This window comes from Mus musculus, chromosome 12 (genome assembly GCF_000001635.26).
Source record: "Mus musculus strain C57BL/6J chromosome 12, GRCm38.p6 C57BL/6J".
Lineage (NCBI taxonomy): Eukaryota > Metazoa > Chordata > Mammalia > Rodentia > Muridae > Mus > Mus musculus.
Window position 1 is genome coordinate 69929936 of NC_000078.6, and position 27668 is coordinate 69957603.

Sequence of the window (27668 nt, forward strand, 5' to 3'; positions counted from 1 at the left end):
AAAGTTATTACTGGGAAATTGCTAAATCTAAGGGATTCTTTGTATTTCTTGTCTCACCTGGCATTTAGTTCTGACGTAATTTTCAGTTTAGTTTTTTTCTTTTGGATTCTCAAATCCCCCTTGTATTTGTTCCCCCGGTGCCCCTCCCCACGTCTTGGACAGGTTCAGGCCCACAAGCGTGCTTTGACTAATTTTATAGTAACTTCTTGTCGGTCCTTCCTGTTATTTATCTCCCTTGCTAGCTCTTTACTACCTCTAGAATAATGTCTCTCCTCATAGTTATGATGGTGATTCCCTCTGGGATAAACACTTGTATCAGGTGTCTTTGGGTCTTCAGAATCCACAGTCTAAGCTTTTTCCACCCACCTTTGTTCTTTCACCCAGACCTGTCCAAAGCATTTGTGTATGGTTGGCCCTTAGGTTACATCCTCCTTCCTCACTCATTCCCTCCTTCTCCTCCCTTCCTTCTTTACTTGACTTATTCTTTGAACGTCTTCTTCAAAGTATTTACCTGGACAGTTCCCAAGTAGCCTTCTAATACCGTCTTTTCCTTGAAGTCTTACTCCATCAAAGGTTAATGGTTCTGGAGAGATAGTTTAGAGACCTAAGACTGCTCTTCCTGAGGACCAGAGTTCAATCCCAACACCCATGTCAGGCAGTCCACAAGCTCCTGTAACTCTAGCTAGAGGGGCTCCAGCACCCTCTTCTAGCACCTGCACACATATGTGTATACTCACCCCAGGCACACACACATACATAAATGAATGAAATAATGAGCTGTCCCATTTCCTGTTTCTACTTCTATTTTATATACATTTCCATTCTGACACACACACACACACACACACACACACATATATATCAGAATAATAAATATATAAAAATACATATTTTACACGTGTGTATGTGTATATATTGTAATGATGTTAGCCAGAACCTAACCTAACCCTATCAGAAAGTTGCTCCTCGGATATGAGGGCGATCTGGCTGCAACATCTGTCACCCCATTGATCGCCAGGGTTGATTTGGCTGATCTGGCTGGCTAGGCAGGTGTCCCCTTCCTCCCTCACCGCTCCATGTGCGTCCCTCCCGAAGCTGCGCGCTCGGTTGAAGAGGACGACCTTCCCCAATAGAGGAGGACTGGTCTTCAGTCAAGGGTATACTTGACCGAAGACCGCTCCCCTGCTAGAACCTCCAAAACAAGCTCTCAAGAAAGTTGCTCCTCTGTAATTACTTTTGAGTCCCAATGTAACAGATATGCATACATTTTTCCTTTTGAGTCAGAGAACGAAAAGGGTTAAAATGGATAAGAGAGGTGGCTGGAGAGATGGCTCAGCGGGTAAGAGTACTGACTGCTCTTCAGAAGGTCCTGAGTTCAATTCCCAGCAACCACATGGTGGCTCACAACCATCTGTAACGAGATCTGACGCCCTCTTCTGGTGTATCTAAAGGCAGCTACAGTGTATAATAATATGTATAATAATAAATATATGTATATGTATAATATATGTATAATAATAAATAAATCTTTTAAAAAAGGATCAGAGGATAAACTATACATGCATATCCAGTTCTGAGTCATAGACTTTATTAAATTCATAGGAATCTGTTGATTGGGTTGGAGATTACAATGAACCATTGACTGGATTTTCATGGAGGGGTGGATCGGAACGAGAAACCACAGGAATCCAGATATGGAGTGAAGTTTTCCTCATCAATAAGCTTGATGGTAAAAAGGTATGACACTTTTTAAATAAAGTTATTTTTTTATTTTCAATGGTAACTTTGAAACCTTCTTTTAAAAATTGATTTGTCTATTTCACATAATGCTGCAAGGGTCAGAGTATTGTCCTATTGAATGATCCCTGTTTAACTCTTTAGTGATACCAGGAGTCAAAAATCATAATAAAGACAAAATAGCATATAACAAGCTGATATTTTTGGGGGGGGGAGGGCATGGGGGACTTTTGGTGTAGCATTGGAAATGTAATTGAGGAAAATACATAATAAAAAATATTAAAAATTAAAAAAACAAGCTGATATTTTTACATCGTCTCAATGCTAGGTTTTTATCTTAGATAATCAGAGAAAATTAAAAGTGACTGTACCCAGCTGCTAATTAATATCCTTTTATTTTTTTGTGGTATTCATGGCACATACAAGAAGTTACCTTTTAAGTATTCATTGATAATAGATGTTTTTAGTTCTTTTGTTGTTAATGGCATGGTAACCCTGGTACCTTGATTTTCTGTACAATGTAGTGCACTCTACTTTCCTGTAGGTTGCAGTGTTACTGATGGATACTCAGGGAACCTTTGACAGTCAGTCAACTTTGAGAGATTCGGCCACAGTATTTGCGCTTAGCACAATGATAAGCTCAATACAGGTATGGAATAACACAAATCTATCTGTGGATATTTCTTTAACTAAAATTCATGAATAGTGTTTGTACATACATGTGTCAATGAGACAGAATCGCAAACCATATGTGTTCTCATTCAGCTCCATAAGAGTAGCCATTGTCACTATAGGCTGTGGGAGTCTAGACGTGAATAGTCATTGTCACTATAGGCTGTGGGAGTCTAGACGTGAATAGTCTTTGTCACTATAGGCTGTGGGAGTCTAGCCAGTTATCAGTTTCTACATTGGCTGCTTTAGTCCAAAGTGGCTCTATTATTGTTACTTTTTTCTGTTAAAGTTTAGAATAAATTAAAGTAATAAATTTTATAGCTAGGGGTATAGCTCACCTGGTAGAGTGTTTGCCTTGCATTTACAAGGTCCTGGATTTAGTCACCAGCACCATATGAACCAGGTGTGGTGGAGAATGTCTGTTATTCTGTACTGAGGAGATGGAAGCAGGAAGATCAAGAATTTAAAGTCTGGGCGTGGCAGCGCACGCCTTTAATCCTAGCACTCAGGAGGCAGAGGCAGGCGGATTTCTGAGTTCAAGGCGAGCCTGGTCTACAGAGTGAGTTTCAGGACAGCCAGGGCTATACAGAGAAACCCTGTCTCAAAAAACAAACAAACAAACAAAACCAACCAAACAAACAAAAAAAGAATTTAAAGTCATCTTTGGTTATACAATAAGACTGAGGCTAACCTGGTCTACATGTTACCCTGTCTCAAAAAGAAAAGTGAGATCGCTCAGCAGGTGTAAGTGCTTGCTGTATAAATCTGTTAACCTGACCCAGTCTACAAAATTCGCGCAAAGGTGGGCACAGAGCAGACCCCACGGAGCTGCCCTCTGACCTCCGCACTCAGGTCACAGCACACTTCCCTATGTGCACATACCACACATACCAACAATAATAAATAAGCCAACTTAAAAATCTTATATGCAGATTGGGGACAATCTATTATAATTTATTTAGTGAAACAGGATTTATAAACACACACTGTGTTTTACATTATCAGTGAAGTTATTTCTAAATGTAAAGCTTTACATGTTCATAGCTTTAGAAAACAGTTTAGATGTAACAGCTACATTTATATGTAAACCGTGTGTACTTAAAGCTTTTCCCTTCTTTTGCTCTTTTTTTCTCTCTTTTTAACAGTACTATTGGGTGGGGAGGGAGCTTTATAGACTTTGTAAATTGTTCTGAAAGTTAGTATACAGCTGAAACAAGGTTAAGGACTACTGTTAGATATGTCTGCTTGTCGAAGAGAGCAGGGGGAGAAGACAGTGAAGAAACAAAGCAGAATTTTTTCAAAGGCAAGATAACTTTTAAAGGTGAGAAAGGCAAAACAGGGTAAGTACAGACTGTGATCATATATAGACGGGGACCTAGAGTTACTGAGCAGGTAGCCAGGGTATCTCTGGTCAGCACCTCCCATACCGGTTCAAAGGAAGAGGAAGGGTGGACTGAACTTTCAAATAAATGAATTTAACATAAAAGTTATAGTTACAATCCATGATTGATGCTTCAAGATAAACCTACCTCTTGGGGCTGGAGAGGCGGCTCTGAGGGGAGGAGCACTTACTGCTCTTGCAGAGGACCTGGGCTCAGCTCCCAGCATCACATGGTAGCTCACCTCACAGTCATCCATAATTCTAGTTAGTTCCAGTGGATTGAACTCTCTTCTGACTGCTGCAAGCATCTGGCACAATAGGTGGCACACGTGCACACAAGGAAAAATTCTTACACATAAATGTGAACAATAATTTTTAAAGGATTGCCATCAGAAAGCTTATCTATGAAACACAGGCTTTACTGTAACTCAAAAACCTGCTTCTTCAATGAATCTGTAAAATACAGACTCAGTATCTGTTTTCTTTAAAATCAATAAGAAAGATCACGTGCACAAGCTAATTAAAACCAGTCTAACTTTGCTTTTACCACTCATTATTTATTATTTATATTTGACCTGAAAACATTGAATCTTTTTATAGAAAGTCTGTCAAGTATGACTATTTCAAATTATTACTTGAGAAATTACATTATTTAAATAAGTACAAATGGATACTATTTGTGTCAATATGTAAACATATACAGAACATTAATTTATCTTTAAAGTTACTAATGCTATCACCTCAAGGAAAATGAAAAGAAAACACACGATGTCATCTTAATGCTGTGCTGTAATAGAAGAAAGAGGCAGGAACCTAAAGCTGGGAGCATGACATTCGGAACCTAATAGTGTGTGCGGGGGCTTTCTGTGATATAAGCAAATCAATACATTATGAAGAGGGAATTGTCATTTTCCAAACAATTTTCCAGTTGGGCAGGAAAACGCACTCTGTAAACCCTGTTCTTTGGGGACTAAGGCAGGAAGACTTCAGGCTTGAGCAATGTAATGAAACCTCCTTTCTTGGCTCTCATAACTGTATATGAGAGTTGCTTGTATCATAACTGATATTTCTAAAAACAGCACGACGAAGTTCTTCTAACGATATGGATTATTTTCTCACCCTGCCTCGCTGTCCCATCATCAAGGTCTACAACTTGTCCCAGAATGTCCAGGAGGATGATCTCCAGCACCTGCAGGTGAAGCCCTTTCTGTGTATCTGCTGGGCTGGGGGACAGACTTTAGACACAGGACGACACAAGGGTCATCCTGGTGCCAGATGTCTTGTTCAGTCGTGTATGGCTCTGTCCTTTCGAATTTGCTTTCCATATTCCTTTGTTTCTAAACCTGCTTGTCCCCAGTGTTGAATATATAAATGTGGCAAATCAAATTGGACAAAGAATCTTCAGTGTAAAGAGACTCTAAATTGCAATGTCAAATCTTAAGGTTAAGACTTTGATAACTTGCCAGGTGTGGTGGCGCACGCCTTTAATCCCAGCACTCGGGAGGCAGAGGCAGGCGGATTTCTGAGTTCGGAGGCTAGCCTGGTCTACACAGTGAGTTTCAGGACAGCCAGGGGAACACAGAGAAACTCTGTCTCGAAAAACAACAACAACAACAACAACAACAACAACAACAACAACAAAAAGAATTTGATAACTTGTTGGTATTGCGTCTGTGTAAGCCAGATGTTTTCCTTGTGGACCTTGTGGCTCAGAACTGTTAGAGAGGGTGTGAGGACAGCTTGGAACTTGACTTGATCTGATCTGAAAGAGACTGTGGTGGTACCTAGCTAACCTTCATGTCTCAGAAATGAGGAGAGGGCGCCTGAGAAGATAAGTGGCTTGGTAAGGCTCCTGTGCCCACTCAGTGATAGAACTGGGTAAGAACACATGGCTGGTCCTGTCTTCTTCCCACTCACCAAGAAGTTGGAGTCTCAAGTAGAAGAGTAGATGTGTTCTAGAGATGTTTTCATGTGTGCAGTGTTGTATTCTCTTCTGTGTCCGCTCAAGTTGTTCTTGAGTAGGTAGCAAATCTATTCTTCCAATAGCTCTCTTTCTATGTGTTTTACATAAAATTTTACCTAATATGTGTATCAAGCCTATGTAGTGAAATGTGAAGCCTTACTAGATACAAAGGACAGTAGAGCAAAGTAACCCATGGCGTTGGATGTACCACGTGGAGTCCCCCCGGTGTTGCTCCCTCACGTATTCTGTGCCTCACATTGATCATTTATGACAAATAGGTGAGACACAGAATAATGGTGGGGTGTGCTTCCATAATAAAGGCACGTACCACAATGCAGCCAGCTACTTTCCTAGTGAACAGCGTGGCACCATTGCACACTGGCATATTTATCCATCTCTACAAAAGGATAATTTGTGCCAGTGATCCTGAGCTAACAGGATATTTTGATCATTTAATTTTTTTTCCTGTAAATGACAATACCTCCCTCTGAAGTTACTGTAAATTCAAGTTATGTCAGTACACAAGTGTGATAATAGTTGGACCTTTTAGACATACCCAGACTTTGAGCTCATTACTCCAAGTATCTAGTAATTACGCTTTGCTTCTTGAGTTTTACTACCCTGTGTGGAGGGCAGAATGAAGCTGGGATGCTACTGTAGAGGAGCGAGGGCTGGCTCTCAGCATTTTCCCTCAGCTCCACAAGCGGCAGCAGCTGTGAGAGGAGCTCATGCCGGCCACGTGGGGACACTGAGCCAGCCCGAAGCCCATCACTCACCTCCGAAAAGTTTGCATTTGTCCAAAAACAACAACAACAACAACAAAAACCTCTCCTCATGCTTCCTGTTGTTAACTGTAAGCAATTTAAAAAGAAGAAGAAGAAGAAGAAGAAGAAGAAAGTTCATTCAATTTCCAACTTTTAAAACCAAATGCCTAATTTTGTAACCCAGGTTGTTGTACCTTTAAATTTCCTTGGGCTACATATGTTATGTATTATGGCCCTTTAAGCCAAGGTAAGTCCTGCATGTGAGAAGTCTCTTCACATGTGCTTCCTTTGTACATTTGTTTTATCCAACACATGAGTTTTAGGGCTGGGGTCTACCTTTGGAGCAAGTGCTCAGAACATCATGTGCACACATGACGCACACATGGAGAAGAAAGAGAAACAGGCTTAAAGTGGGAGTTTCTTTGTACTGTGTTTGTAATTTTTAGATATGTAATTACTATAGCCCTGCTTTATATAACGAATGTGTTTTTATTATTTAATCTTAATACTGTAGCATGCTGTTACAGCTGGGGATGAATAGAAGAAATCCAACAAGTAAACGAATCTCCTCTCTCTCTCTCTCCTCTCCCTTCCCATCCCCTCTCTTGGATTCTCCTCCCAGCTTTTCACTGAGTATGGCAGGTTGGCAATGGAAGAAACATTCCTGAAGCCTTTTCAGGTGGGTAAAAGTTGAAGGATGGAAAATTCTTCCTGGATTTTTATGGAATCCATAGCTATGATTTTAATCAGGGTCATGGTTGTTTCCCTTGATTTACTTCATTTAAGAAGCAATCGTAGGCTGTGGTGACACTTGTCTTTGATCCCAGCACTAGGAAGACAGGATGTCTGTGGGTTCAAGGCAGGAAGATTGCTATGAATATGAAACAGATGGATGTCTCTGAGTTCAGGGCCAGCCTGATGTACACTGGACATTATCAAGGCCAGCCAGAGTTACATGGTGAGGAAGAGACCCTGTCTCAGAAGAAGAAAAGGAAGAGTTTTAAATTCCTATTCCATGCTATTTGGTATGAAGATGAGATAGATGTTGGGAAGTAAAAATGTGTCTTAGATATCTGACTCATGTGAGATATCAGCTTTTCCTTGAATTTAGTTGACTGACACCAGAGCAGATATTGGGGAAGAGGCTTTTCAAGTTCCTTTCTTAACATTAACCTCCCTGTCTGAGTGTACGAGCAACCAGCCAGGCTGCTGCTGGTGGAGCCACTGTGTTAGGGGTCTAAGAGTCACTTGTGTTCATCCCTTCAGCTATCAGACCTTTGCAATACCAGATCCCAAAGAATTAAAAAACTCCCGCGCTGGAGGAAGGAAAAGATTGCAGGCCTGCCAGCCAGAGGAGGAACTATCTAACAGGCACCACTGTGCTTTTCCAGTACTGCTTAACTGTGCACAGTTCTTACCTTGTAGTTAAACCTAAACCTCTCAGTACTCCACAATAGGCTTGGGGCGGGGTCACTGGACCCTTTTGTTTGTTCCCCTTTCCGGTGTAGCCACGCTGAATAAGTCCCCTTTCTCATTGTTTTGTCTCTTACTGACATATTGAGAGAATGGAAGCTGGCCAGACTTGCCCTAAAAACTCCAGTAACACTGGGATCAGTGGCTAACATCAAGGTAACATCTGAGCTTGGCTTAAGCTCTGTCAGTTACTGCTGCAGTCCTTCAAGTCCTGCCCTTTACAAGGACAAGAGTTAGAATTGAGTTGGATACCCTTCAGACAGTGCCTGGAGGAAGAAGCAGTTTCCATACCATCTAAAAGCTAACTCCTTCAGCTTAAGCTTCTCAAAGGAAGCCATAGCTAGGCTCCAGATAGGTATAACATCCAAGGTGGGTCCAAGAGGAATGTGAGCCACAGGGTAACCAGTGACTGACAAGGGCCCACAAAGTGAGAAGCTCTTGAGGCAAACACTACTCTGATACAAGCTCTCCATTCTCTGTGGCCAAGTGACAAACGAAGACGACTGTCACAGTTGTGAGGGTGGGGATCTGGGATGGCTTCAGAGTGTACATGTGACTTGGAGGTCTCCTATCAGACTGCATTCAAGACGTCCAGGAGCTGTCTCCTGGAAGAGCTTAGTGGAGGATTCTTTAGGACAGGTCTCAATTTGTCCCTGAAGTCCAGGCAAGGGTAGAGGAGGTGTGGAGAGAGAACAAAACCAAGCCTGCTTTAAAAATCTTCAGTGTGGGTTAGAATATTTTCTGTGCTCTTGTGTTTCTTTTTGGTCCATCTGTCAGGTGGCTTTGAAGTGTTGCATGGCAGCTGGAATATTTCTTTGACTTTTCTACTCTCAGGACTGATGCTTAGATTGTAAATTCCAGAAACAGACCTCAAGTCACTGTTCCTAACACAGGACCAGATAAACCAATAGGAACACACACACACACACACACACACACACACACACACACACACACACACACACGGCTCGGGGGAGGGAACAGACAGACAGACAGACAGGTATTATGTCTTTGGTTAAGAAAAATGCCAGTGTCCTAAAAACAAATCTTTTGCGAATCCTGCTTATTGGTGAAGCATGTAGAGGTTATGAAGTTTCAGTAAGAAGAAAGTTTGGGGGCTGGTGAAACGGCTCAGTCATCTAAGTGCTTGTTCTGAGTTGTGTTTCCTACAGCCAGCCCTGGGCGCCTGGAGACAGGCCACTTCTGGCAGCGTGAGAACCACACCATGTCAACTGTTTACTTGGACAGTTCTGGGCCAGTACAAGATCCTGTCTCAAAAACCAAATGAACAGCTCCTGAGAAATGACACCTAAAGCTGTTTGCTGGTTTCTACATGCATGTTAACACACTTGCAACTCACCACCACACAGAAACACATGTACCTGCACATGCACTAACATACACCAAACACATACATTTAAACAAGCAAGCAATCAAGCAAACAAAACAAAGCAAAAAACTCCTGAGACTGGAGAAATGACTCAGTTCTTCCATGAAGAACTGCTGCTGCTCTTCCAGAGGACCTGTTCCCAGCACCCACAGATGTGGCTCCAGTTCCAGAGGCTCCAGCGGCCTCTGTTGACCTCCCTGGGTATTGCATGCACATGATACTAAGGCATAAATGCAGGCAAAACCATTTATATACATAAAATTTTTAAAAACGCCACAGTTTTAGCTGAATGAATCAACAATGGCTTCTTAAACATTAAAGGATGGGTTGAAATTGAAATGAGAACCTTATTAAGCAGTAACATCCAAAGTCTTTGAATAAAATTTGAGATTAAAGCAACTAAATTCAAAACAAAAGGATACTTACTATGCATCATATAATTAAAAGGGAAGAGGCAAATATGTATAATACATGCATTATATACATATATAATAAAATAATACTATAACAATGTGCTCAGGACATTAGTGACATAATTCATATTTAGAGTAGAAAAATACCTAAGAATGAGGCTGGAGAGATGACTCTGCAGATGGCACTGGCTGTTCTAGAAGACTCAAGTTTTATTCCCATTATGTAAATGGTGTTTCACAACCATCTGAAATGCCAATTCCAGGGGATTCCATTCTGTCTTCTAGCTTCTGTGGATACAAGGCACTTAAGTGGCACTCAGACATACATACAGGCAAAATGCTCATGTGTATAAAATAATTTTTAAAATAGAAAATGACAGCATAAAATAGCTTTTAGATGGTATTTCAGTTTACTTAACAAATTGTAATAACTGTTCCTTGCAAGGCCCAAGAAACAAACTCTCAGCAGTGATACACAGATTATAATCTATGATAAGAGGTAATGAGATCTCTCTGGGTGACCTTGCTTATTTTTCTATTGTTTTAGTCACTGCAAGGCCTCCCATAGTAAGTCTAGCAATCCAGCAGGAGCCATTTGATGGTATCTGTCCCATAAATAACAAGGTTCTTTACATTAACTGTAGCTTTAAAAGGTGCAGTTGAAAGCTTTCTTTTGATCAAAACCAATGTCTGATTCCTGAGGCCCTGGTGAAAAATCTCTGGTCACATGTGAGGGGTGAGTTATTGCTGTTGATGGCTGTGAATGTTGCTTCCTTGATCATTTGAGCTTCCATGAACCATGCCTGGCTCCACACTGGTCTGCACTGGGTGAACAAATCCTTGGATCTGGGTCTGTGTGACTAATTGGAGGTATTTTTCAGATTATCAAATGTTATTTAAAGTTCATTCTAAATCCAACTTCAAACAATTCTGAATTTTACTAATGTTCTCAGGCAAATGTAAGCACTGGTTTCTTGTGACTCTCACAGAGCTCTCAGATGGCAATAACAGTGTTTATCATTGGGTCCACGCTGAGAAGATCCTCTCTTCAACTGGAATATGGGCTCCAAGATGCCCTCTGTTCTACCATTAAATGCTCTCCTTGGCTATCACAGTCCCAGAGCTTACTATTTAGCCAGTTTATACCCTCTAATTATGTAGGTTGCAAAGTAGACATATTCCGCAACTGATTAACAGTCTCAAGATTTACTTGGGTCAATATTGTATATGCTGATGCATGTCCGTATGGCAGATGTGTTTAGTAGCCAGTCTAAAAAAAGCTTATATAGCTGTCATAAACTTAAAGAGTGGCCATGGTATTTCTGAACCCTGATCTCTTTAGGCCAGACCTCTAAGTATACCTGCTGACTTCTAGGCCTTTCTGAGCCTGGTGACCCGAGACAGGTGGGAAGTGCTGGCACTGTACATACCCAGCAGACAGCGCCTACAGCAAATTAGATGCTCTAATTAGAAAATTAGAGGCATTAAGTCCTTAAAAAGGAAAAGCTTTCCCGGGCATGAGCATCACTCACTCTCGGAGGCCTTGACTCTTTCTCAGATGTGTAGCTGAGGGCTGCTGACATTCAGTCTCTTACTGCTCATCTCAGTGTTAGTTCTTTATTTTCCCAGTTACTTCTTCCTAGTCTTTTCCAGCGTTCTCTCTCTCTTTTATAAATTGAATCCAGGACCTTACACACACTAGGGAAGAAAGTCCTCTTCCCAAGGTGCTTCCTGGCCCTCCCACAGTGCCCTTATTAACCATTTTCATATTCTCAAATCCCACCATTTCAACTTCAGAGCAGGACTTAATCTCCTCTGGGAGATAAGAGAAACGTTTTTTTCACACTCATGTGAGTGGAGACATAGTCACGATCTAATCAGTCTCAGGACTCATTGAAGCTGGAAGTTGCTGTGTGTGTGGTGTAGTAAGGAAACAATGTGCATGGTGTAGTAAGGAAACAATGTACATGGTGTAGTAAGGAAACAATGTACATGGTGTAGTAAGGAAACAATGTACATGGTGTAGTAAGTAAACAATGTACATGGTGTAGTAAGGAAACAATGTACATGGCACAGTCAGATGGTTTGAATCACTGCCAAGGAATTTTGCAAGCCACTTTGGTACAAAACATTCTTGGGCAAAAATCTATACTGATTGGAGCTGCCAAATAATACCAGAGAAGTACATGACCTCTCTGAGAAAAGAGAGGCTACTGTCTGCCCACTAGGGGTGGGGAGGGATTGGTGTGTGATGGGACCACAGGGAAGGACAGCTGCCTGGGACCCTCCCTATGTTCTGTCAAGAGAGCAGAGGTGACCCCAGAGTTTCATGAAATTCGTGTTACATATCTGGAAACACAGAGTTAGGTCAAGGTTCAGGTCAAAGTTCTCTTGGTTTCCACATTTAGGTTATGGGATGTAACTGCTAGACAAAGATGACAACTGAGCCAGTGCTCCTTCTGTGCCAGGCCCAGTGCAAACCATGTTTTGTACATTATACAGACCAGTGTTCACTGGTAGTGCTGTTACTTCTCAATTTCTTTCTCATTTTATCCAAGGAGGAAGTGGCTAATCAGAGTACTTTATAAGCTTAAGACTGCTTATATATACCATGATAGCACAGAGCTAATCTCTGACTAGGTCACGGGTCTGAGGCCTTGAATCCAGCCACCATCTTCTCTTTCTGTTCTTTATCCCTAGCGCTTACTAAACTATAATTTGTGATCTTGTATTTTAGTGACTATATCCCACCTTATTAGTTAACCTGTAGGTCTGAAGGACAGCAGCTTTGTAATTTGCTCTTTTTACCCTCTCACAAACAATGACTAATAGTCAACATTGTCCACTAATGGTCATGGAACATACATTAAGATTTGCACATAATTTTCATATAAGGAAATCTACTGAGTACAGAATCTGAGTCTGAAATTCACTGACTCTAGAGTGCTGCCCCTCAGTTCATCTTGCTGTCTAGAACGCTCCATCCTGTATTCTCTCTGCTCAGTTTCTCTCCAGCAGACATGCTCTCTGTGGAGTTCCTTCTTTCCAATAACCTCTGAGGAAGCTCCTCTCTTGAAGGGCCTCATAACAAAGGAGTGACCACACTACCCAAGTCTACTTAAAACAGCTGGCTCAGAGGCTGTGGAAGTTGAATTTAAACCTTGGTTCATAGCTGAGTTTTAAGAAATTTTATGTAGTTCCAAAAGACAGAAATGGGCTGTAGACTTCTTCAGTATTTTAGTAGATATGCACTGTCTCCTTTCCAACTAGTCTACTAGTTAAACCCTCAGGTGGAAAAAATGATTAGGCCAGGTGTGGTGTGGAAATGTCTTTAAAAGCTGCAGGCTTTAGGGGGCAGAGGCAGGCAGGTCTCTATGAATTCAAAGCCACCTGGTCTACATATTGTGTTCTAAGCCAGCCAAGGCTACATAGTGAGATAGTGAGATCCTGTCTTTAAAAAACAACAACATGAGAGAGAGAGAGAGAGAGAGAGAGAGAGAGAGAGAGAGAGAGAGAGAGAGAGAGAGAGAGAGAGAGAGAGAGAAAAGCATTGAAAAGCATTGAGAGCCTTCATCATGCATCAAGTCAGGTTCAGGGAACTCATGGTGGCTGGGGTCAGCCTGTTCTTCACCCTTGAACCACACAGCATGCTTCAACAGAACGCACCCTGTAAGACCAACACTACCCATTCTTGGCTTTGTAACCCACAAAACAAGGTCATCAGTTTGTTTCCCACAGAATGAGTCTTGCTTATGGGCTGGCTATCACCAGCTGTTGATGGGAGCAAGCTGTTGTATATATGGTCCTTTCTAGTCTTTTTCTCTACTTGGAACAGAAGTTAAAACTGAAATTGATTGATTAAACACATTAAAGACTAGTTCAGATTTTTTCATTTAATCTTTATTTATTTACACTCCAGATTTTATTCCCCCCACCTCCATCCACCCTCCAATGTTCCACATCCCATACCTTCTTCCCACCCCCTGTCTCCACGAGGATGTTCCCACCACCCACCCCCACCCTACCAGATCTCTAAACTCCCTGGAGCCTACAGTCTCTTGAGGGCTAGGTGCATCATCTCTGACTGAACCCGGACCCGGCAGCCCTCTGCTGTATATGTGTTGGGGGCCTCATATCAGCTGGTATATGGTGCCTGGTTGATGGTCCAGTGTCTGAGAGATATCGGGGGTCCAGGTTAGTTGGGACTGCTGGTCCTCCTACATGGTTGCCCTCCTCCTCGGCTTCTTCCAGGTTTTCCCTAATTCAACCATGTTGACCAATGATTCTAAATCAGTTTTTCCTTCTGAGGATATGATTAATTTCACATATTTTATAATGGATGTGCACATAAATTTAGCATTAGCTTTCCAGATCATTAGAATCATTTTAAGTATTTTATATGGACATCAACACATGTATTGACATATTCCATATACTGATAACATTGATAGAGCTACCCATGTTCATTGTACTTCAATCATTTATACTCAACTTCTTTTATTATTATATCAAATTACTTAAGAAATAAATAGGAGACAGAAGGAGAGATAAGAGGAAGTCTGAGAAGGCTAAGAAGTAAAGAGTCAAACATATCCTTAAAAGCAGGTGCCTAGGCTTACCATCAACTTTGCTCATCTGTAGCAGGACGAACATTACTCACGGAATGCAGTGTTATGCAGTGGTGACTATGAATGATAGGGGTTGGGGCTCCTGGAGCAGCAGACATATGTTAAGCCATGTCATTATATGCGATTTTCTGTATAGAACATATATTTTTTTAAGATTTATTTTTATTATATGTAAGTACACTGTAGCTGTCTTCACACACTCCAGAAGAGGGAGTCAGATCTCATTATGGATGGTTGTGAGCCACCATGTGGTTGCTGGGATTTGAACTTTGGACCTTCGGAAGAGCAGTCGGGTGCTCTTACCCACTGAGCCATCTCACCAGCCCAACATATTTTAACACAGAAGATTTTAAAGTGAGCATACAACTTGTGAACTTCTAGTGTTACTTGAAACTCATTACTATCTTAACTGCCATCCTAAGTCTGTGGATATTTAATTCCAATTATATTTCATTATAATGTTTTCACTTTGATTGTATCATTAAGATATTCTCTTTAAAAAACATCGACTTGTCTTTCTTTTCCCCTTGCCCTACTCTTGTACATAAACTGTTTACCAAGTGTTAGCTCTGGTTGCTTTTGAGATTTGAAATGCATTTTAAATTTTCTTCTCTGGACTTTGTACTTTTGTGATAAGAAAATGAATGTTACCATTTCTATAAAAATAATAATTCAATTTAGGAAAAAGCTGGTAGAGGGCTAGCAAGGTGGTTCAAGGGTAGGGGTGCTTGCTGCTAAGGCTTATTACCTGAGTTTAGTCTCTAGAACTCAGATGGTAGGAAGAAAGAACCAACTGCCACCAGTTGTCCTCTGATCTCTACACACATATGCATACATACACATAGACACACATACACAAAAAAGTTCAAAAAGAAACTTAAGAAGAAAACAAAAAGATAAAAACTGATAGAGTGTCTTAGTCAGGGTTTCTATTCTTGTACAAATCGTCATGACCAAGAAGCAAGTAGGGGAGGAAAGGGTTTATTCAGCTTACACTTCCACATTGCTGTTCATCACCAAAGGAAGTCAGGACAGGAACTCACACAGGTAGGAATTTAGAGGCAGGAGCTGATGCAGAGGCCATGGAGGGATGTTACTTACTGGCTTGCTTTCCCTGCCTTGCTCAACTTGCTTTCTTATAGAACCCAAGACTACCAGCCCAGGAATGGTACCACCCACAATGGGCCCTCCCACCCTTGTTTGATCACTAATTGAGAAAATGCCTTACAGCTGGATCTCATGGAGGCATTTCCTCAAGGGAGTCTCCTTTCTCTGTAATAACTTGAGCTTGTGTCAAATTGACACATAAAAACCAGCCACTACATAGAGTATGATTGCCAGAGGATTGTTGTGAGTTCAGGGACAGCTTGGTCTACACAGTTAGTTCAACACTAGCCTGGACTACATAGTGAAATTCTCTCAAAATAAAAGTATTAATTTTTAAAAAAACACTCTGGTATTTTATGCATATATTCTGTTGTAGCTTAAAAATAAAGAGAGGGAGGGAGGGAGAGAGACAGAGACAGAGAGAAGAGACAGACAGACACACTAAGGGACTCATAGGAACACACCACACAACATCTAATTATAGCTCCATTCAGCCAGCTTAATGGTGGGTTGTGACTGTCTCACATCTCAATGGGATGCACTCATCCTAGAGTTCGGAGGCAGCTTGCTGTTCACACGTAGGTAGGGGAAGCACAGTGATGTCATGTGGACTGCTGAGAAACTGGTATTTGCTTTTCATGCCACAGTATGATCAGTTATGATGCAATAATGAGATGGCTCCAGTAGAGAGCAGAGGCCTGCTGCCTGCCGCCAAGCACTCTTACCCCTCTCTTACTTACTGCTTTCAGAGTCTGATATTTCTTGTTCGAGACTGGAGTTTCCCATACGAATTTTCATATGGAGCTGATGGTGGCGCCAAGTTCTTGGAAAAACGCCTCAAGGTTGGTTAGCTATCTAGGTGCGTGCTGTATCCCCAGAACGAAGCCAGAGGATCTCAGTTAGATGGCTTCCTGAATACCCAGGAGTCACGATTTCACCTGCCCCCATAGTATCTCTATACACAACCCAAGATAGAGTTGTAAGAACCCATAGAATTGTAATTTTAAGGGTTGTCAGTGATTTGATACAAATAGTTCTTTGGTAGTTATAGTAAAACACTAACTTGTTCCTAAAGGCAAAATTTTTATCTTGAAGACTCAAACAGTACAAGTCTACAGTGTAAAGATCTAGACTCACTCTTCCTGGCAGCTTAGATAAGTGTTTCATTCTTCGGTTTCTACAGACCGTTGAACACATGTCTAAAATGGACTGTGAGTGTTTAAGGGGGTTATGAAATACCTAGCCATTCAGATGCCTGTCAAGAATTTCAGTGTTGAGCTGCTTAGTTTTGTTTGTTTGCTTATGTTTTGTTTTGTTGGTTTGGGTGGTTGATTGTTTGATCAACTTCATCTAAGCTAGGGTCACCTGGGAAGAGAGAATTTCATCTGAGAAAATGCCTCCATGAGACTGACCTGTAGGAAAGTGTCCAGCATGGGGCGTGGGGGTTCTTGATGATTGTCGTGGGAGGCCCCAGCCCACTGTGGGTGCAATCACCCCTGGGCAGGTGGCTCTGGACTGTAAAAGAAAGCAGGCTGAGCAAGGCATGAGGAGCAAGCCAGTAAACCATTTCTTCCGTGGCGCATGCTTCGGACCCCACGTCTAGGTTCCTGCCTTGAGCCCTGCCTGACTTCCCAGGGTGATGGGATTCAAAGTGGAGTGGAAATAATCCTCTCTTCCCCCGGCGGCTTTGATTATGGTGCTTATCATGGCAGTAGACAGAACTACGACAGGAATTTACACCAGAGTTTATACTGCTGCGATAGACATGACCATGTTGTTTTGTCGGGAGACAGAAGCTTGTAAATTGCACTAGGCATTTGCTACACATAGATACGGCTCTATAATGTCAACCCTCTAGTCCTAGCCACAGCATGCTCTTTTATTATTATGGAAACAGACAGGGAAAGCAAATATAGAATGCCACAGAAACCCTTTGTTCAGTTTATGTCCCAAGAAACTTTTAACTTGAGATGATTTCTGCAGGTCTCAGGGAACCAGCATGAAGAGCTGCAGAACGTCAGGAAGCACATCCACTCCTGCTTCACCAACATTTCCTGCTTTCTCCTACCTCATCCTGGCTTAAAAGTCGCTACCAACCCAAACTTTGATGGGAAACTAAAAGGTTTGTGAGCCTCTTAATGACTACGCTTGCATTGCTTATCAGATCATGGAATCAACTCCACAGGCTATGGCTTACTTATCCAGTACTGAGGCAGAGGAAGGGAGCTGGGGCTGAGGCTTGGTGCTAGAGCTCCCCTGAGTCAGCCGTGGGCTAAGGTACTGACTGTGAACACAGAGCCAACCCTGCCCCCACCAGCAAGCAGCACCCTCACCTCTCATCTCTGCTTTGTCAATTGCTTCTGTGTGTACTTAGCTCCCTTATTTATATTAAAATGGGGAAATATCTGTGTTTTGGAATGTTGCATTTGTTGAAATATATATTTAGGAACTGAAAGCAAACACTGGATTCAGGAATGAAATGAATCTAAACTCTTTAAAATGGCTACTGAAGAATTTAACTATAAAAAGCAAAGTGGTCTCTATATAAGAACAATGTCTTTAAAACAAAAGAGTAAGCACTGCGTGTCTTCAGCTGATGTCTTGTACAGAATGTACTTTGCACTAGCAGAGGTTGCCTCATGTCTGAAAGGCATGGGAGCGGAGGCAAGGCCTCCAGGAATGGAGTCTCACAGTCCCGAGAAAGGCAAGGCCCTGTCTTTAGACATTTGCTTTGTGAGTGCATTTGAGGTAGTTCCAGGTAGTTTTGACCTTTTGACTTGTGAGCCTGTCACTGAACACACTGGAATTCAAGCATTCTTGTCTTTATTATGACTTTTTTTGCATTGCATCAGGTGAGACAGTGAAATAACTTTTTTGTTGTTCAGGACAGTTATTGTCAAAGGGATTTTAAAGTTGACAACATATCTTGTATCAACTTTTAGAAACTAGCAGATTTGATCATCAAAAGTATTTCCCTTTGCATCCATTTATCTTTAACATTGGCAATTGATATAATAATCAAAATTCTAAATTTCTAAGCCACCAGCATTGCTTTTGTAAACCTAAGAATCTTGTTGCCGGATATTTGATCACATTATGAACTCCAAGATTGTGTTATTTACTGAAAAACCCTGTTTCTAGTTGTGGTGTAGCTCAGCCCTTAGCACACACCTTTAATCCCAAACAATGGAGGTAATGTTAGTTTTTAGAAGAAAGCACCCATGTTTGAAAGTGATGTCTAGTTGAAAGAGGGAGAGGGAGCAGGAGAGGGAGCAGGAGGGGGGGGGGAGAGAAAGAGAGACAGAGACAGACAGACAGACAGACAGATTTGCCAGGACAGTTTTCAGAGACAGGTTGAAGAGATGTGAAGACAGAATGAGCCAGGGAATGAAAAGGAGCCAGACAATTAGAACATATTGCCAAAGTTAGTATGAGGCCAAGCAAAGACATTCAGGAGAGGTAGAGAGAGAGAAGCCAGACAGAATCAGTCATCTTGGAGAGGAGTTTGAGCCAGAACAGCTGAGTTGAACCCTCCAGAGCTCGGAAAGAACTAGGAAGGAGTAATCTTATTCAGCAGTGAGTCTCAGAGGCTGAAAGATTCTAGGCCTAGATTAGATTGTACAGAGGCTAGAAGCTTCCAGGACTAGGCCTAGGTTAGCAGACTGAGGTAGTAAGCTTTGGAGACAGTTATCTTCAGGCAAATAATAGTTACTTTTACATCTGGCACCCAATGTGGTTGGAAAAAAAGCCTAACGGAGACAATAATTACCTCAGATGAATAAAAGTTAACAGTAGCCAGCAGCTGCGGCCCATGCATGGGTGAGGCACTTTGTAGTGCCTAAGCTCAGGAAGGGTTAGGAAAGAAAAATCTGAGATGTACACACCTACTTTGTAATAATTTGTTCTCCATCCAGTTATATCTATATGTCCACATAGACATTGGCAATGCAGTTGATTACAGCTATCTGCCAACTGAGAGTCTGCAAATGAGCTGATCCTGGGAAAAAGAGAACTGAAAACTGGCTTCAGTTACCCTAAAAGTTCTGTTTTAATGAGGCTTGTATACATTATCAGATTGCTGCTGGATCTACCTTGTGTACACAATGCCTTACTTTATCGAAATAGTTTCTTTGGAAGTTTGGAAAATCTGTTATCTACAGTATTTTTCAATTAACACTGAACCTATGTTTCTTTTATTGAAAATAGACTTTTTCTCATATATCCTAATTATGGCTTCCCTTTCCTCTTTTCCTCCCAGCTCTTCCCCACCTTCCCATCCCCCTTTCTGTCTCTCATTGGAAAATGAATGGGCTTCTATAGGATGATAATAAAATAAAATATGATAAGATAAAACCCAAACTAACACATTAGAATTGGACAATACAACCATCAGAAGGAAAAGAGTCCAAGAGAAGGCACAAGAGACAGACCCACCTGTTCACACACTCAGGAATCTCATACTATATACACAGAGGACTTACAAGGTAAAAGTAAAGGAGAAAATATATAAATTAAAATAAGATTTTTTTTAAAAAAAGAAGAATCCTGTCATCACATTATGAGACAGAACCTCCAAAGATGCCCTTGGGTCTATTTCTGTTGTCATCTCCTGCTGGGCAGGCAGCCTACCCAGAAGCGCAGTTTGTTTTTTCCCCAGTGAGACTCTCTTGGAGGGAACTAAATTTTCACTTCCAAGAGGTTATCAATTAGAGATGGCTTCTGGGTTAGGGATGGGGGTGTATGTCTGCTTTTTTGTAGGGTTCTGGATCCCAGCTGGTGCAGACACATGCAGGCCCCGTGTGTGTGGCCTCAATCTCTGTGAATTCATAGGTGTATCAATCATGTTGACTTAGAGGGCCTTGTTTTCTTGGTGTTCTTCCATCTTCTCTGGCTCTTACATTCTTTCTGCCTCTTCTTCCATGAATCCCCTGGGCTCTGAGGAGAGGAGATTGATGGAGAGCCCCTATTTAGAGCTGAGTTTTCTAAGGTCTCTTGCTCCTGGCATAATGTCTGGCTGTGGGTCTCTATTTTTTCCATTTGCTGCAGGGGGAGTGTCTCTGAGGATGTCAGAGCAAGGTATATATAAATACAACAGAATGTCATTAAGAATTATCTTATTGCTGTTTTGGTTTTTGTCTGTTTTTTGCTTTTGTTTTTAATATTTTTAGAACAGTAGTACTTGGTTTTACTCTAGGTGCCTGGGATATCTAGTCTCAGGTTCTTGGTCAACTAAGCAGTGTCGGGTATAGATAGGCCTTCAGTCAAATCAGATGTCGGTTGGTGTTGGCCCTAGCATATCCTGCAGGCAGGACACCATTGTAGACCAAAGGGTCTGTGTCTGGCCTAGTATTTTGCAGACTACCTTCCTGAACCTAAGACACTGACGTATGGAGGTGAAAGCTCTATGTAGACCAGCTTATGATGTGGGTGTTCTCAGCAGTGTGATTCTGCTGTGCTAGGTTCCCATACTACCCCTCCAATAGCCCTTAATGTTACCTGCCTCTCCCTGACTTCCCTCCTCTTTCCACTTGATCCTACCATTCCAGTCCCCTACCCATTTCTCTACAACTTATCTATTCTCTTTCTGTTTCCCAGGGAGATCGCTGTTCCCCCAATACCCTACTCTATACCTAGCCTCTGTAGTTCTTTGGATTGTAGCTTGGTTATCACTGACATAAAAGCTAATATCCATACATAAGCAAATGTGTAGTACATGTGTCTTTCTGGGTCTACGTTTCCTCATCACTCGGATGTGTTTTTTTTTTTCTAGTTCCACCCCTGTACCTACAAAGTTCATTTCTTTTTTTTTTTTTTAACAGCTGACTAATACTCCATTGTGTGGAAGTTCCACATTTTCTTTATTCATTCTTCCGTTGAGGGACATCTAGGTTGTTTCCAATTTCTGTCTTATGAATAGGAGCAGCATTGAACATGCAAATCCTGAATCATATGTGATGATTTCTCTCCTGGATGTCTGGTGGGCTAACCATTGTATTCTTCAGAGGGCCGGCATCTCTATTAAAAACAAATGTCTTCTGGATACAAACAATTATGAAAACTTTATTCTTTGGTAGTAGATTCTCATGTGCTATTTCACAAGCAGAAACAACTTTTTAGCTCATCATCAATGCTAGTAATTTGCCCACTGTTCTACAAAGCATTCCAATTATTAACATCTTTAATAGCACCAGAAATAACAGAATTTCCAGTGTTCTTAAAAATGTTATGATGCAATTTAACTGCTATAAATGAAGGAACTTCCCATACTGGAAACCAGAGGTCAAAACTGTTGAGTTGTGTTCATTCACAGGACATCCAACTAGCTTTTACTGAATTGAGTACTTCTACTAGCATTGGAAATAGTCTTTTAATTAGCAAGGAGTTATAAAGAACAATCAGGCAACTGCAGCTTCCTTAGAAGCAGTTAGATTTCAGAGTCAAATGCTATGCAATTCCTTATAAAGAGACATTTCTAATGGCTTGGCAGGTACTCTTAGGAAATTACCTTCCTTTGTTAGTTTATGACCAAATCCCGTGCTAGTGCACCTTCTCTGTGGAGTTATTTATAAAGCAGACATTGTAAAGTGTGTATTTGGTAACTAGGGTAACTACCACATTGGCCCAGCCCCTGGGTTCCTTTTGCTCTCTTGAGGCAAAACTTCCTGAAGAAATGATGAAAATACAGGGTCAACTTGAGTGTTTGTCCACCTACACATATCTACTGAACACGAACAGAGCCCTCTGCAAACTGATCGGAACTTATCTAAGAATGTACCAAAATTTAAGTAAATTGTGAATTTACTATGGTCATCTAATATCCATAAGAAGTCAGATACTTGTATCTATTATTTTCTGGACCCATAATTAGAATTGTTAGCAATGCTTTTGGGCAAAGCAGAGATGTCTGACACTCTTTTTCAGAGCACATCATGCCAAAATATGCTAGTTGCTTTCTGGTGTAGTAGACTGAGGTATATATTTTTTCCATTCCAATTTCATAAGGAAGAGGTTTGAGTAGAAACTGTATTATACATATACATATATATACATATACATATATATATACATAAATATATATATACTGTTATCTACAGTATTTTTCAATCTAACACTGAATCTATTTTTCTTTTATTGAAAATATATGGTTTTATAAGGAGAAAACTTTATTATATTGATATTTAAGAAGAACATATATTCTAGATATAGTATGCTGATTATTTCACTGGTCACCTTTTAAACATAGTATGCACATTATTCCCTGTATTTAAAATGACTTACAAAGTTTTCCATGTATAGGACTTATCTGACCACCTACATTCTGTAGTTTTACTAGGTCTGTATATTAAGCTTGAACTCGCAGCTTTCTATACTTCTAATGTAGGCACAGGAAACACAGGAGAAGTTGAGACCATTTTTGAAGTCAATGGATTACAAGCCATGAATTACCTGCCCCATACTTTTTTGTTACCAGTGTGGTCTGAGCTTGCTTGATGGTGCATACTTACAAACCCAGAAATTAGGAGAGGGGAAGAGGAGTTAGTTCAAAGCCAGCCTTGGCTACATAAGAAGTTAGAGACCAGCTGAGATACATTCAATCACATCTAAAATACACACCTCTCAACCCCACCCCAAAGAGGTGTGGTAACATACATCTCTAACCTGAGCATTTAGAAGACAGAGATGAGGGGATCCCTGCAAATCATAAACCAACATAGTGAGACCCTGGGGCAGGGCCTGGGTTTGTTAAGGTTCAGGCTGGACCTTAACACCAGGACTCAAATGATTCTGCCCCAGCGCCACAAGTCGTTGGAATTACAGGTGCACATACCACACCCAGCTTCCCCCCCTTTTATGGGGAAGTGAGTGGTGGCATTGCCACTGGGGCCGGGGCAATGCAGGCAGCAAAGAGGGTTATTCTGGAGCATGGAGGATTGGACTGGATTTTTAAAGTAATGGTAAATTTCCTTTAATTGTAGAAATAGATGATGAATTCATCAAAAACTTGAAAATACTGATTCCATGGCTCCTGAGTCCTGAGCGTCTAGATATTAAAGAGATCAATGGGAATAAAATCACCTGCCGAGGCCTGCTGGAGTACTTCAAGGTACCACTCTATTCTAGAGCTCTTGTGAGCACTTCCCCTCACATAAAAATTCCATGGCAAACGTATAAGGTACCCATAAAAAGCTCCTAGAAATTATGACACACCTAAGAGAAATCACCTTGTGAGGAAATAAAATCTTTTTTTGAAGAAGGAACTATACTCAAAATAAATGTTTCAAAGAGTTGAACAAACCTTTATGGGAGTGCTTCTCAGAGTCTCCCTGTGCTGAATTTCACTTTTAAGATTGTCCAAAAGCAACGATATTTTCTTCCTGAAAAAAAGAGTCTTCCAGACTGTTACCTGTAGCATTGGAATTTTTAAGAGTATTACTTTAAATTTGTGTTTATCTCTTGACTTTAGTAAATGCCCTTTGCAAACATGCATATATTTAATGAAGGCATTAGCTTGGTTTGTGAAGTGCTTCAAAATTAAATGTCAATTTTTAAAATTGGGATTTTACCATCTAAAATGTCTTTTTGTACGATCTATTTTCCTTTATCACTTTGAACAATGGCTTTCTCTGAAATTCTGGCCTAACCCTGTAGTCAGACTTAGAGTTTGGATTCATGGCTTCATGAACCCTGAGCAGGTCAGCCCTGGGAGCTCCTGCTGATGGAAGGGCACAGGCCCAGAAAAGGGAAGCTCATCCATTGGAGGAGTTGGAGGAAAGCTGGAAGGGAGAGGAATGGAGCCTTTCTGAGGAAGGGCAGCATTGGCATGTGGGGATGAGTGAGAGAGCGTTTCAGAAGGAGCGAACAACTTTAGCTGAAAAAGCAAAGAAAGAAAGACTACTTCCTGAAAATATTTTTAAGCTGTCAAGACAACCTAAGAGGACAAATGTTGACTAAAACTGCTGGCTTGAGACTTTCCTTGGCTGTTTTGTTTCAGGCATACATAAAGATATACCAAGGTGAAGAATTGCCGCATCCCAAGTCCATGTTACAGGTACGGATTTGCTGGCAGTCATGGTATCTGAAAACATATCTGTCTCTGAAGCCAAGCTTTCCTGCTCATAATCACCTGAAGACCCCTTGCCTAACCACCTATCCATGTGTCTACCAGAACATTCCACAGGCACACAGCAGCTTTACTTAGGTTGAGATTCATTGTTCCAAAGACTTTTCCTCTTTATACTGACCCTGTTTAGAAACAGGCTCATCATGTTCTGGCTGGTGCACCGGCGCACACCACGGTTATTGAGAGAAGATTCACAAAGTAGATTTCATTGGTCAGTGATGAGGATGAGAAAGGAAGACAGACAGATATGGGGGAAGGGCATTGCTCTCAGACCATACCCACAGTCTTCAGATAAATCTTTAAGTATTCAAAACAAATCATATACAGAGTCAACCATCATGGTTGGAAGGAGACACAACACGAGTGTGTGAATTCCTTCAACAAATAATTTGAAAGTATTTACTATAGTTTCTTCATAAACTGCAAGCATGGAATGATTTGATTGCAGAGATTAGAATTAATAGATAATTAAATTATTTAATAAAGACATTAATTTGAAAAAAAATGATAAGACTAAAAGAGAAAAAGGTATCCAAATGAACATTCATTTAGCATCGTGGCTTACTAAGTAAGCAGTCTTGGCTGTGTGCGCCTTTAAAAGTTAATAATAATTTCAAGTGCGTACAAACCCTTGTTTCAGTCCCTTGGCGGCTGGTCCTGCTACATTTCTTGCACATGATGACCTGATGCATGTGACTCCACTTTACATTAAAGCGTCTGCTCTATCCCAGGCCACAGCAGAAGCTAACAATTTAGCAGCTGTTGCAACTGCCAAGGACACATACAACAAGAAGATGGAAGAGGTAAGAATTTAGGATTAAAAAAAAATAGTATCTTATCTTTGAACCCTTTCTTCCTTTCTTTTTTTGGTTTTTCGAGACAGGGTTTGTTTCTCTGTATAGCCCAGGCTGTCCTGGAACTCACTTTGTAGACCAGGCTGTCCTGGAACTAACTCAGAAATCTGCCTGCCTCTGCCTCCCGAGTGCTGGGATTAAAGGAGTGAGCCACCACGAGAGGCTCTGAACCCTTTCTTTAATGTCACATTCACATCATGTACATGCAAAGAAGTGACTTTAGTGGCACTTAGCTTGGTATGTATCAACATGTCATGTATTTGTAAGATACTTTAGAAACAGAGCATTACATGAGGACATGAGAAGGTGGGGCAGAATCAGCACGCAGATGAAGCCAACCTGGCCTATGTAATGACTTCAAGCCTAGCCTGAGATACAGCAGAAGGAAAACACATACATACAATGCACAGCAGAAGGAAAACACACACATACAATGCACAGCAAAAGGAAAACACACACATACAATGCACAGCAGAAGGAAAACACACATATACAATGCACAGCAGAAGGAAAACACACACATACAATGCACAGCAGAAGGAAAACACACACATACAATGCACAGCAGAAGGAAAACACACACATACAATGCACAGCAGAAGGAAAACACACATACAATGCACAGCAGAAGGAAAACACACACATACAATGCACAGCAGAAGGAAAACACACACATACAATGCACAGCAGAAGGAAAACACACACATACAATGCACAGCAGAAGGAAAACACACACATACAATGCACAGCAGAAGGAAAACACACACATACAATGCACAGCAGAAGGAAAACACTCACATACAATGCACAGCAGAAGGAAAACACACACATACAATGCACAGCAGAAGGAAAACACACACATACAATGCACAGCAGAAGGAAAACACACACATACAATGCACAGCAGAAGGAAAACACACACATACAATGCACAGCAGAAGGAAAACACTCACATACAATGCACAGCAGAAGGAAAACACACACATACAATGCACAGCAGAAGGAAAACACACACATACAATGCACAGCAGAAGGAAAACACACATATACAATGCACAGCAGAAGGAAAACACACACATACAATGCACAGCAGAAGGAAAACACACACATACAATGCACAGCAGAAGGAAAACACACACATACAATGCACAGCAGAAGGAAAACACACACATACAATGCACAGCAGAAGGAAAACACACACATACAATGCACAGCAGAAGGAAAACACTCACATACAATGCACAGCAGAAGGAAAACACACACATACAGTGCACAGCTTTTGGTTGGTCTGCTTGGTTTCGAGACAGGGTTTCTCTGTGTAGCCCTGGCTGTCCTAGAACTCACTCTGTAGACCAGGCTGGCCTCAAATGCAGATTTGCCTGCCTCTGCCTCCCAAGTGCTGGGATTAAAGGCGAGCACCACCATCACCACCCGGTTACAATGAAGTTTTTAAAACATTTAAAAATGAGTTCGCTCCTTTTTTTTTTTTTAAGATTTATTTATTTTATTTTTTGTGTATGAGAACATTGCTCTCTTCAGACACACCAGAAGAGGGCATCAGACCCCACTGCAGATGGTTGTGAGCCACCATGTGGTTGCTGGGAATTGAACTCAGGAGCAGTCAGTGCTCTTAACCACTGAGTCATCTCTTCAGCCCATTGAATTCTCTCCTAACAAAATATTCTTACTCACATTCTATTTGGACAGATTGCCACACTGGAAGGGTTAGTGACTAAAAATAAGATGCTGCTCTCTCCACTGTGCATACTTAATTCAACAGGCTTAATATTTCTCTTAAAATTTGTAAGAAACAAAAAACCCTCAAGAGCCAATATTTTTATGTAGTATATTTTCTCATTTTAGTTTTAACTAATGTGAGAAGTGCCATTTTCTCCTAAAAATGTAAGATCAAAGTGACATCTAAAATTGGTGGAAACTTACAATCAAGAGAAACATGATATATAATTAAAGAATAATCAGATGTATTGTCAATATTAAAATTGTAACCAAAGTTAAAGACATGGTTAATTAAAAAATCTCTTTGTAATGTTTTATGTGGATGCATGTGTGTGTCAGTAAGTGCCCATGCACATGTGGAAGCCAGTGAAAACTGTTGAGTAATTTCCTGTGGCTCAGAACCGTATCTCTTGAAGAGAGAGTCTCTC

At 41.1% G+C, this 27668-nt stretch overlaps 1 protein-coding gene across 1 annotated transcript in view; it reads left to right on the forward strand.

Moving 5' to 3' along the window:
* The window catches only part of Atl1 (atlastin GTPase 1), a 70981-nt gene that overhangs the window by 36831 nt on the left and 6482 nt on the right, over positions 1–27668 (forward strand). The window contains exons 4-12 of the mRNA NM_178628.5: positions 1603–1737; positions 2282–2386; positions 4935–4985; positions 7140–7196; positions 16278–16370; positions 17512–17650; positions 23505–23632; positions 24521–24577; positions 25381–25452. Coding sequence (NP_848743.1) covers positions 1603–1737; positions 2282–2386; positions 4935–4985; positions 7140–7196; positions 16278–16370; positions 17512–17650; positions 23505–23632; positions 24521–24577; positions 25381–25452 — 837 coding nt within the window. The remainder of the gene's footprint in view (positions 1–1602; positions 1738–2281; positions 2387–4934; positions 4986–7139; positions 7197–16277; positions 16371–17511; positions 17651–23504; positions 23633–24520; positions 24578–25380; positions 25453–27668) is intronic.